Source organism: Bison bison, unplaced genomic scaffold (assembly GCF_000754665.1).
Source record: "Bison bison bison isolate TAMUID 2011002044 unplaced genomic scaffold, Bison_UMD1.0 scf7180017864466, whole genome shotgun sequence".
NCBI lineage: Eukaryota > Metazoa > Chordata > Mammalia > Artiodactyla > Bovidae > Bison > Bison bison.
The window spans coordinates 1,506,001-1,518,895 of record NW_011495027.1 but is presented as its reverse complement, the minus strand read 5'-3'; the positions used below and the strand labels follow the sequence as shown (position 1 = coordinate 1,518,895).

General features: G+C 34.8%; 1 protein-coding gene across 3 annotated transcripts in view; it reads left to right on the top strand.

The window, feature by feature from the left end:
- TTLL7 (tubulin tyrosine ligase-like family, member 7) overlaps window positions 1-12,895 on the top strand; it is a 151,663-nt gene that overhangs the window by 90,633 nt on the left and 48,135 nt on the right. For all 3 annotated transcript variants that reach the window (XM_010860292.1, XM_010860290.1, XM_010860291.1), the window contains exons 11-14: window positions 1,836-1,983; window positions 2,069-2,142; window positions 3,224-3,359; window positions 10,873-10,959. In XM_010860292.1, coding sequence (XP_010858594.1) covers window positions 1,836-1,983; window positions 2,069-2,142; window positions 3,224-3,359; window positions 10,873-10,959 — 445 coding nt within the window. The remainder of the gene's footprint in view (window positions 1-1,835; window positions 1,984-2,068; window positions 2,143-3,223; window positions 3,360-10,872; window positions 10,960-12,895) is intronic.

Below are 12,895 nucleotides of genomic sequence, written 5' to 3'. Positions count from 1 at the left end.
TCACATCCATACATGACTACTGGAAAAACCATAGCCTTGACTAGATGGACCTTTGTTGACAAAGTAACGCCTCTGCTTTTTAATATGCTGTCTAGATTGCCTGGAGAATCCCAGGGACAGGGGAGCCTGGTGGGCTGCCGTCTGTGAGGTTGCACAGAGTCGGACACGACTGAAGCGACTTAGCAGCAGGGCGTTCATAACTTTCCTTCCAAGGAGTAAGCATCTTTTAATTTCATGGCTGCAGTCAGCATCTGCAGTTATTTTGGAGCCCCCTAAAATAAAGTCAGCTACTGTTTCCACTATTTCCCCATCTATTTGCCATGAAGTGATGGGACTGGATGCCATGATCTTAGTTGGATCATAGAAAAAGCAGGAAAATTCCAGAAAAAATCTACTTCTGCTTCACTGACTACACTAAAGGCATTGATTGTATGGATCACAACTAATTCTGGAAAATTCTTAAAGAGATGGGAATACCAGACCATCTAACCTGCCTCCTGAGAAATCTGTATGCAGGTCAAGAAGCAACAGTTAGAACCGAACATGGAAAAATGGACCAGTTTCAAATTGGGAAAGGAGTACGTCAAGGCTGTACATTGTCACCCTGTTTATTTTAATGTCTATGCAGAGCACATTATGGGAAATGTTGGGCTGGATGGAGCACAAGCTGGAATCAAGATTACTGGGAGAAATATCAGCAACCTCATATATGCAGATTATACCACTCTAATGGCAGAAAGAGAAGAGGAACTAAAGAGCCTTTTGATGAAGGTGAAAGAGGAGAGGGAAAAAGCTGGTTTAAAACTCAACATTCAGAAAAACTAAGATCATGGTATCTGGCCCCATCACTTGGCAAATACATGGGGTAAAAGTGGAAACAGTGATAGATTTTATTTTTGTACTCTAAAATAATTATGGATGGTGACTGCAGCAACAAAATTAAAAGACGCTTGCTCCTTGGAAGAAAAGCTATGACAGTCCTAGACAGCATATTAAAAAGCAGAGACATTACTTTGTTGACAAAGGTCTGTATAAGGCCTTTGACAAATGTCAAAGTTATGGTTTTTCCATTAATTAGTTATGGATGTGGGAGTTGGACCAGAAAAATGGCTGAGTGCTGAAGAATTGATGCTTTTGAATTGTGACACTGGAGAACTCTTGAGTCTCTTGTACAGCACAATGATCACACCAGTCAATCCTAAAGGAAATCAACCTTGTATATTCATTGGAAGGGCTGATGTTGAAGCTGAAGCCCCAGTACTTTGGCCACCTGATGTGAAGAGGTGACAGTGGAAAAGATCCTGATGCCGGGAACGATTGAGGGCAGGAGGAGAAGGGGAGACAGAGGCTGATGTAGTTGGACGGCATCACCAACTGAATGAACGTGAGTTTGAGCAAACTGCGGGAGATAGAGAAGGACAGGGAAGCCTGGTGTGCTGCGGTCCGTGGTGTCGCAAAGAGTCTGACACAACCGAGCAGATGGTCATGCTTGCAGTGTCATTCTGGGTTAATCTTTATAAGAACTTTTGAAGAGAAGTGCTGTTGTTAACATTTGATAGATGGAAAAACATACCCAGCAATTAATTGACCTAAGATTGTATAGCTAATCAGTTGCTATACTGTCACCATTTTCTCTTGTTATCTTCAAAACTTCTGTTTGTTGTATGGAAATCCATATTTGATGAATGACTAGATGAATATATGTGTGAATATATAAATTTAATAAACATTGATTCCTATTCCCACTGTATCTCCTCTTCTGCTAATTCTCCTTACAGGGATAAGATCAGAGCTTATTTGAATTCTGGAATATGGTCTTATGTTCTATATTTTAGGACCAGTGATAAAAGGAAAAACTTGGCTAAACAAAAAGCTGAAGCTCAAAGGAGGCTTTATGGTCAGAATTCAATAAAAAGACCCTTACCAGGTTCCTCAGATTGGGAACAACAGAGACATCAGTTGGAGAAGCGGAAAGAAGAGCTGGTAGGAAAACTTTAACAATGTACCTACAGTTTGCATTACATAATTCTCTTGTCAGGTTTTATTTGTAAAACGTCTTCATTTCTAGAAGGAGAGACTCGCTCAGGTACGGAAGCAGATCTCGAAAGAAGAACACGAAAATCGACACATGGGGAATTACAGGTAACCGTGCTTTTGTTTTTTTATAGATTGAAAAAGTGAAGTGTCAAAACAGCAGTATCTATATTTTTTAACTTTTAGGCTTATTTTAAGTCGTGTTTATATCATGCTGAGAACGTGCTTTTTGTTTAATTTACTTCCAGCAAGGAAAGATAGTCAAGTAGATGGTTCAGACTTGGTGAGAGCTCCTGCTTGCCAGCCTCAAGAGTGGTTGTGTAGTCTTTAAGCCTGATGTTATCCTGTTATCTTATTTTATTATCATATGGTATTTTGAGAAAGTCGGGTCTCTTAGTATTCTTTCTGTCAGTTCAAAGTCGTTTTTGTACTTTGTTGTAAATTCAAATGTATCAGGAACCAGGCGAGAGTGAAACTGTCTGGAGGAGCCAGATATGAGACAGAAAGGGACGTGGACTGTGTGGGACTGGACCCCCCCCAGTGCCACATTTGACAGGAGAAGACGGGGGCCCCTCTAAGCTCTTTGTGTTCCTGTAAAGACTGCCCCTCCTCCCAAGATTTGATAATGACTCAGCAGAATTAGGTGAATTTGAGATCATTGAACTTCCTGCCCTCCTGGTAAGGTGTTCTTTCCAGCCTTAATACCATCAGCAGTAGTGATGAAAACACATTCCTCTCAACCTAATTGTCTACCTAATTCTCTCCAGCAGAGAGGAAAATTCTGCCACCCCTCAAAAGATCGTTAGGGTTAATCCCTACATTCTTGTATACATCAATAATCACACTAAGTCTAAAACTTTCCAATCCTTATCACTTAAACTATCTCTGATAAAGCTCTCCAGGATTTCTCCAATATGTCCCATTGCAATTCTTCTTAAACCACCTCCCCTCAACCAGATTTTTATCCTATGCCTTTTGGAACTCATCACTTAATGATAATTCTCTAGATAAACTTCAGTTTGTATGGGTAACAGATAAAAATTTATGGATATCTCGTACTGTATTCATCTTTATTTCTAGCACCTAGTGAAGTGACTGATACAGAGTCATGGATTATCTTTGTAGTTTACCTTACGTCTTGCACTATAATAGCTTTTTAAAAAAGCTGGTTTATCTGATTTTATTGTAGGCGAATTTATCCTCCTGAAGATAAAACACTACTTGAAAAGTATGAAAATTTGTTGGCTGTTGCCTTTCAGACCTTCCTTTCAGGAAGAGCGGCTTCATTCCAGCGAGAGCTGAATAATCCTTTGAAAAGGATGAAGGTAAAAGAATGAATGTTTATAAAGAAAAGAATGAAGCCAAACAATATGTCTTTAAAAACAACCCATCTTAGTTCCACATGTAAAACCGTTTCACTTTTAAGATGCACTTTTCTTCCATTTTAACAGGTGGTAGTGTTTCATAACCAGCCAAAAGATTTCATAAGTAAGTTGTCTTAACAGGACAAATTACGAGGTAGAGAATGTTGATGTTATTTTGTAATCTGTTGTAATAAATGTTTTATTGTAGAGTTGTGTATACATAACTGAATAAAAATAGATTGAAATAAGCTAGTGGTTTGTGATATTCTCATTATTTGGATTATAAATAGTACTATACAATGTTTTCTTCCTGATGCTGCATAGACATGGCATATGAGAAATAATTGAAACACACACATTCACATACAGAATAACCTGTATGCCTATTTAGTTATACAGAATAATCTGTATAACTAAAAGGTCTATTAGTTATTTATTGCAATATAATAAGCCGTTTCATTTACTTGTTCATTATTCTGCAGTCTTGGCTGGGCTCAGTTCAGTGGCTCTTCTGCTGAGCTAGCTTGGAGTGAATCATATATTTGCATTTATTGGAAAGCTCATCTGGGGATGGAAATCCAAGGTGGCTACAGTCATATGTCTGGTGCCTCAGTTGAGAGATGGAACATCTGGGGAGTAGGCTGGGTGTCTCTTTCTCTTTACATGACATGTAAGGAGGGTAATCAGAACTCAATATGATAGCTCAAGTTTCCAAAAAGGAGCATTTCAAGAGGACAAACCCAGCATGCAGAGGCTAATCAAGCCCCTGCTAGCATTGTGCTCACTAATGTCCCACTGGACAAATAAGATTTTTTTGTTGTTGTCTAAAGAGTCAGTGGTCTTTAATAGTTTTTTTAAGTATTCACATTTACTCATACTTACATTTTCTTGTGTTCTTAATTCCAGCATGCAGACCTATTATAGTTGTTTACATTTTATATTGCTGTAAATCTCCCTAGTGTGATACCTCCATATCTTGGCTACACTATTATACTGAGTGATTTAAAAATCATGGTAAAGTTTATTATAAATATATTTTTGTATAGTCTTTGCTCTTAAATTCTGCAATAGAAGGTTATAAAGCCATTTTCAAGCGGAATAGGCCTAAGGGACAGAAGCAGAAGGGATATTGTATACTTTAATGCTCTTTTCCTTCCAATTTCCCTCTTTTGACATATGCAATTATTTCCACTTTTAGAATTATGTTCTGTAGCTTTTTTGTTTTTCCTGACCCAGATAGTTAGAGACCTTTGTTAATTTTCCTTTACCTGTTCTGTAATGTTATTTCTCTCTCCTGTGAGTACAGTCTTTGATCCATCTTCCCATCACTCTGCACTAAGAAATCCTAAGCATTTTGGACCCAGACAGACCTATGTTCAAATTCCAGCTCCCCTATGTTTCAATTTTGTAACCTTAGACTAAACTATTTGTTCAATTGGATCACTAAAATAGTAGTATTAAAAGTATATGTGACAGGTTGTGAAAATAAAATTGAAGTTAATTAAAATAGTCTGTTTAAAGTACTTTCAGTTCAGTTCAGTTCAGTCTCTCTGTCGTGTCCGACTCTTTGCGACCCCATGGACTGCAGCACGCCAGGCTTCCCTGTCTATCACCAACTCCCAGAGCTTGCTCAAACTCATGTCCATCAAGTTGGTGATGCCATCCAACCATCTCATCCTCTGTCGTCCCCTTCTCCTCCTGCCTTCAATCTTTCCCAGCATCAGGGTCTTTTCCAGTGAGTTAGTTCTTTGCATCAGGTGGCCAAAGTATTAGAGTTTCAGCTTCAGCATCAGTCCTTCCAATGAATACATTTCAAAATTTAGTTTAAATGTCAACACTTTGCCTGCCCCATTCCATTGGTCTATGAGCCTATTCTTATACAATCTTCACACAATTTTCATTCCTGTTGTTTCATAGTGTCAAAACTAGGGAGAGTGAATCCTCAAATTTCTTTTTTTCTTTTAAAATCTTAGCTTTTCTAGTCCTTTTATTCTTTTATAAATTTTAGAATCAGTTTTATTCTAAATCTTGATTAATTGTTTAATTACAAAAAAGGCTGCTGGTATTTTAATTGGGATTGAGGAATTTATAAAACAATTTCTAGGGAATTAACAATACTTAGTCTTCTGATCCATTAATATGGCATATCTCTCCATCTACTTGGATCTTTAATTGGATCTTTCTCTATGTTAATAGTTTTCAGTTTATATTTCATTTGCATAGTTCATTAAATTTATTCTTAAGTATTTAATTCTTAATTTTTTTGCTATTGTTGCTGATAATATTGTTTGTAAATTTTTTTGTTTTTGATTTGTTGCCAGGTTGTAAACATCTGGTTATTTTTGTATATTGCCTTTATATCTAGCATTTTTATGTATTGTATTTTTACTAACTGAATTTCAAATTATATTCTGACTTTTATTTTGGTTACTTAGAACTTTGTTGCTTAATTTCCATATGTTTAAAAAGTTCTAGTTTTACTTGTGGTAAGGATTTCTAGTTTAGTTCATTGGTGTTAGAAAAAATATTCTGATTTTAGTCTTGTAAAATAAATTGAGACTTGCTTTAACTTGATATAACTATTTTAATAAATTTCCCAATTTACTTGAGAATAACGTGTATGTTACAGGTGATGGTTATAGAATTTTATATATGTCTTTTAAGTAAATTTGGCTATTACTGTTGTTCAAATATTCTATAACCTTTCATATTATTTTGTCCCACTTGTTCTAGCAATTACTGAGAGATTTGTTAAACATTCCAACCTTGATTGTGGATTTAGTTCTGTCAGTTTTGATTTCATATCCTTTGAAGTTACAAAGGTATCTTTTTAATGAATTCATATATTCTGTTTTACCACTATGAAATGTAAATCTTTTGGGTGATAATTCTTGTCTTAAGATTTACTTTGTGTGATTAATGCAGTCATACTAGTTTCTTTCTTATGATTGCTATTTCAATTACATATCTTTTCCATCCATTTATTTTCATACTTTTTAATCTTTTATTATACTATTTTATCTTTTAACTTTTTCTATCAATTATTTTTATTGTACTATTTTATCTTATTATTCTGTTTATATTTGTAGCATAATATGATTTTTTAAAATTAATATTTTATTGAAGGATAATTGCTTTACAGAATTTTGCTGTTTTCTGTCAACCTCAACATGAATCAGCCATAGGTATAATATGATTTTTTCTCAAAAGAAATTACAGTATGCATCCTTTAATCATAATAATCTACCCTGAATTGATATTTTACCACTTCATAGACTATATAAGGACCATATCAGTTTAGTTTCATTTAGTGTCTCCTTCCATAGTTTGTGCTGTTATCATATACTATACTTTTACATAAGTTGCAAGCCTCAAAATGTATTATTGTTACTATTACCTAAGCATTCAGTGATTTTAAATTGTTTCCTATATAACTTCTCATGTTTACTTACATATTTGCCTTTTGTGTTCTTTGTTCTGTTGTGCATATTCATGCTTTTGACAAGGTTTGTCTTCCTTCAGTTTGAAGAAGTCTATTATTTCATGTTCCTTGTAGCATGAGTGTAGTGGTGATGAGTCTTCTGCTTGTTTTTTTGTTGTTGTTGTTGTTTGTTTGTTTTTCTTGGTTTTGGTTTTTGTCTGCAATTGTCTTATTTATGGCTTTACTTAAAATTATAGTTTAACTGAGTATAGAATACTATGTTGGCACTTCTTTTTTTAAAATCCCAGCACATCTGAATGTAATATGTTGCTGTTTTTTTTTTTCTCCTGGCAGCCTTTTTTCTTTATTTTCAGAATTTTAACCTTGATGTGTCTGTGTTGTTTTTTTTTTTTTTTTTCACCCTGCTCATAATTTTCTTGACCTCTTGAACCTGTGGATTCATCTCTCTCATTGGTTTTGGAAACCTGTCTTTTGTTTTTCCTTCAGATTTTTTGCTGCATTATTTTGTATATTGTCTCTTTATGGGACTCTCATTACACATATTAGGTCATTTGACAGTATCTCACATACAGTTGGCCTTCTGTATTCACAGGTTCTGCTCTGTGAATTCAACCAATTGTAGGTTAAAATATTTGGAAAAAAATTCAGGAAGATCCAGAAAGCAAAGCTTGAATTTGGCATGCTCCACCAACTACTTTAATAGCATTATATTTGTAACTATTTATATGGTATTTACTTTGTATTATGTATTATAAGTAATCTAAAGCTGATTTAAAATATATAGGAGGATTTGTGTAGGTCATATGCAAATATTGCACCATTTTGTATGAGGAACTTGAGCATCTACAGATTTTGATATCTGCAGGAGGTTCTGGAACCAATGCCCATGGATACTAAGGGAAAAACTGTATCTTTGATAGCATGTTCTGTTTTCCTTCTCTCTCTCTTTCTCTCTGTCCTTCAGTTTGAATGATTTCTATTGATGTATCTTTAATTCAGTGTGCCAATAAGGCTATCCAATCACATATTTTTCAACTCAAGGATGTCCATTTGGCTTTTTGAATTCTGTTTCTCTATTAAAAGTTTGCATCTTTTATTCATTTTATTTTTATCAATTTTATCTAATATGTATATAAGTTATTTTAAAATCCTTGTCTGTTAATTTTAACATCTGGATCATTTATGGACTTGCTTTTATTGATGATTTTTCCTTTTAATTGTGGGTCACATTTTTCTGTTAGTTTGAATGTCCTATAATTTTCATTTATTCTACAGACATTGTTAAAAGCATCAAAATTGAACTGATACTATTTTGTTCAAAAGAAGACATTTCTTTCTTATTTCAGGGTGCTAGGTCAAGGGGCTGCTCTTTGAGGCAAAGAAAAGTTAAGCAAAAGCAAAAGCAAAAAATCAACAATGGGAACTGTATCAAACTTAAACATTTCTGCACACCGAAAGAAACAATCAACAAAATGAAAAGGCCACTTACAGAATGGGAGAAAATTTTTGCAAACCATATATAAGAGAAAGGGTTAATGTCTAAAATTTGTAAAGAACTCCTACAACTCCATAACACACATACAAATAAACACCTTGATTAAAAATGAACAGAGGGACTAAGTAGACAGTTTTCCAAAGAAGATATTCCAGTGGCCAACAGGTACATAGAAAGATGTTCAGCATCCTTAATCAGCAGGGAAATTTAAATCAAAACTACAGTGAGATATCACCTCACACTTGTTAGAATGGCTATTATCAAGAAGATTAGAGGTAGCAAGTGTTGGAAAGGATGTTGAGAAATGGGAACTCGTATAATCCATTGGTGGGAACATAAATTTGTTCAACCACTAAAGAATATAATACAGAGGTTCCTCAAAAAATTAAAATAAATATACTATATGATCCAGCAGTTCCATTTCTGAGTATTTACCCAAAGGAAATGAAAACAGGATATCAGAGATAAATGCACTCCCATGTTTATTGCAGCATAATTCTCACTAGCCAAGTTATGGAAACAACCTAAGTGCCTGTCAGTGGATGAGTGGATAAAGAGGATGTGGTGTGTATATAGATGGAATATTATTCAGCCATGAGAAAGAAGGAAATCCTGCTATTTGTACAATGTGGATGGACCTTGAGGCCATTATACTAAGTGAGATGTCAGACAGAGAAAGACAAATCCTGTATGATATTGCTTAGATGTGGAATCCAAAAAAGACAAGCGTAACACAAAGAGTAAAATGGTGGTTACTAGGGCTGGGGTGTGGTGGAGTAGGAGAAATCCTGTTTAAGGGTCTTGTAACTAGAAGTAAATAAGCCCTACAGATCTAATGCTCAGTAGAGTGAATATAGACAACAATATCATATTGTAATTATCAAACATTACTTAATTATCTCAGTCTCAAAAAAGAAATGATGATTATGTGATGTGATAAAGGAGCTATTACTAAAAGGGCAATCATGTTAAATGCATAAAAGTATCAAGTCAACATTTTGTCTCCCTTAAATTTATACAATGTTATATGTCAAATATATTTCAACTAAAAATGAAGTAAGAAAAGAAAACGGTTGAACTGAGGCTCAGGCTGCATTGCAAAAGGTTTGCTTTAGTTTACCTCTGGTTTCAAACACCTTCTGAGTGATATCTATTCAGTCTATTACAGGCCTCATTCTCTACTGGTATCTAGTAATTTCAAGACTATAGAGAAGTGTTTCTGGTTTTCTATCCATGCCTCTATCCTCCTATTCCACTACACACTCAACTAAAATTGCTCTTGGAGAGGCAGAAGGTGAAGAGAACCAGGTCTGTGGGACTCTTCTAGGTGTCTTACTAGCCCACATGACATTAGAAAATTCCACTAGATTCTGTTTATCCTTGTAGAATCTCTATGCTTATTATAGACCTAATCTCTGCTCAACTGTTTCTAGGCTTGACAAATGACCCCAAAGTGGAAAGTGGCCACTTATCTCTGCTCACTTACGAAGCACTTTTCCCTCTCTGGTATAATTCCTTTTACATTACTTTTATCCATAGCTTTCCGATGTCTTAAAAAGTATGACTATTTAGTTTATCATCTTTTTTTTAGCTGTTATGATGAAAATATTGTCTATATGACCTTCTTTCTCCTAACAAAATCAGAACTCCTTACTTTTTAACTATTGTGTACTGCTGTCTTTAGAATTCATTGTAAGATTGTTGTTTAATCAAAGCTTTATAACAAGAATCTTTTGGTATTTTAATAACTAAATCTTAGGTTGGGATGATGAGTGACCTTTGTTATGGATTTCCATTGCACAGTGATATTTCTGGTTTATTTTAACCCCCCTTTAAAAAAAGAAACACAAATATAAATCATAAATATATAAGTAAAGATACGATATTTTATATGTTGGCCTCTTTTAGTATAGCTGTTATACTCCTGTTGCTCCTGTCTTTTCATAATGTTACCCTTTGACTTCAAAGTGACTCTCGAAGAGTGTAAGAGAAGATATTAGGCCTATAAAATGAAAACCTTTCATAAAGTTCTAAAGATATTGTTCATTAGTTAAAAATTTGAGTTTCATTAAACTGTGTCCATTACCTAAATATGAACATTGGACTGTTCTAAATGAACCTATTAGGCCAGTCGTCAGTGTTCTGCCTGAAGTTGTAATTTTATTTTACACTAATCGATATGGAAATGATTGGTGAAATTGTGGTCTAGAGAAATCAGAGTGAACTTTTAGAAATTTTAAAGTATCCAATAGGCTAATTTATTGAAGTATTGTATTCTAAGATCTTAATAATTTATGAAAACATAAGGATATATTATGTATGATTATCAATACATAATAATTTCAGCATATACTATTTTTATTACCAGATCTTAGTGAAAGTTTTTTCAAGAGTTTGCCATGATCCTTTATTTTTCATTTGATCTGAGCAATCTTTGTTAAATAGTTCTCAGAATCTTTACTATACACAAAGACTAATGAACTTGGAAAAATTCTGGAGTCCATTAGTGATCATGATTTTAATTAATTTTTTTTAAGGAGGAAGACATTTTGGATCTTCTGGAACAATGTGAAATTGATGATGAAAAGCTGATGGGCAAAACTACCAAGTCTCGAGGACCAAAGGTACCATCTCCCTTACTTCCTATCAAAGTAGACTCTTCTATGGACAGTTGATTTTCTTCTCACTTTTCTGACTCTACGAATGACTGATGCCACGTTCATGAAACTTTGTGGACTACAGAATTAGCTGACATTATCTTGTATTTAGGAGAAACTTCATTTTGTTAGTTTTTCTCATTTTCTGATTCTATCCTTAATTGAGTGAAAGCCCTATGAGTCAGGGTCAAATGAGACCTAGAACTGGTACCATCATTATATACTCAGTACTAAGTTTTCCTTATATCTCCAGACATATAATTTTCAGAGATGCGTAGCATTTTAGATAAGACAAATCATGACTCTAGAGATACTAATGAGGAGCCCCATCTTTTACTAGCCCTGCAACATTAAATTTGTGTAAGGTAAAACAGTTAAAGTTTGTAAGAATACATAGAAATCTATCATGCTGGCAAAAATAGGCAAGTGTTTGCTTTACCTTAATATGCTCTGTGCTTCATCCATGTGTTCTTTTGTTATATGTCAAAGGCTTTGCAAGTAAAGTAGGAAATTTGAATTCCTAAAATCTTGGGAAGATACGCATTCTACTTTTTTTCACTTTACATTTGAGCAGTACTAAAACTATCACTTCATCCTCACAGATATCCTGCTCTGTCATGCATTCATGATTCTTATTACATGCCTTAGTAGGTTCTCAAAACCATTAGTTAAATTTGTTGAATATGTCCACAGGGACCTTGTTGACTAGTGGAAGGGCAGATAGGTGAACCAAAAACCAAGGTATATTGTGGCAAGTACTGCAATTAAGAGAGTGAAAAGTGCTACATTAACATAGAGAAGAAAGGGATTGGTAGACTATGGATGACTTCGTAAAGGAAGCACCATTTGAGTTGCGTCTTGAGTAGTTCTCTAAACATACAAGAAGGGTAGAAGGACATTTAGGGTAGAGCGAACATTAAAGGCAAAGACATGGAGGTGAAACACTGCATACAGTATTGGAAAAACAACAAGGAATTTGGTATGACTCAAGTGAAAGATTCTTGGAGAGTAAATGGATATAAGACGAATCTGGTGAAAGATACGTATCTAGTGAAGACCAGAAACATGGATGTCAGGCATTGTTCCTTTGAATTATGTGTTCTATATTAAAGAACTGTAGAAGATGTTGTTGGTAATTCCTTTGGAACAAATATATTTTTAGAGTATGAGTAGAAGTGAATACCTTCATGTTATTGCTTCATTTTGGAAAATATAGGGAAGTTTCTAGACTTTGTATATTAATTATTTAGCAATTTGGCAAACCACATGTGAGGCAACCTGGGTGCACAATACTTGTGGAAGATTTGCAAATGCAAAGGCTCTAAGTCACCCTTCTACTGTCTTATAATTTTGTTTAGCTTTGTCAAATAAGGCTTATCATCCAAATAAAAATATTACCTCCAAGAGGACAGAATTCACACTGTATTTTTCAACCCCTCTTATTCCAGGCAAATAGTAGGGGCTAACAATGGAGGTACTAGTGGTAAAAAAACCCGCCTGCCAACGAAGGAGACATAAGAGACACACGTTCAATCTCTGGGTTGCGAAGATCCCCTGGAAAAGGGAATGGCAACCCACTCTAGCATTCTTGCCTGGGGAATCCCATGGACAGAGGAGCCTGACAGGCTACAGTCCATGGGGTTGCAAAGAGTCAGACGTGACTAAAGCAACTTGGCACATAGCACAGCACAGCAATGTATTTCTTGAAATGAATTAATTAATTCCTGTAGTTATTAACACTAGAAATATTTTGAAGTACTGAAAGTTACATAATCAATCTGAAATAAAAGTACTTTTAAAACTTCTAACATCCTGTACACTGAGGGTCTGGAGTATACTAAATTTCAAAATGGCCTTTCCTTTTAGAGGGATGTTAGTAGTTAGTAGTAGTAGTTAAGTCACT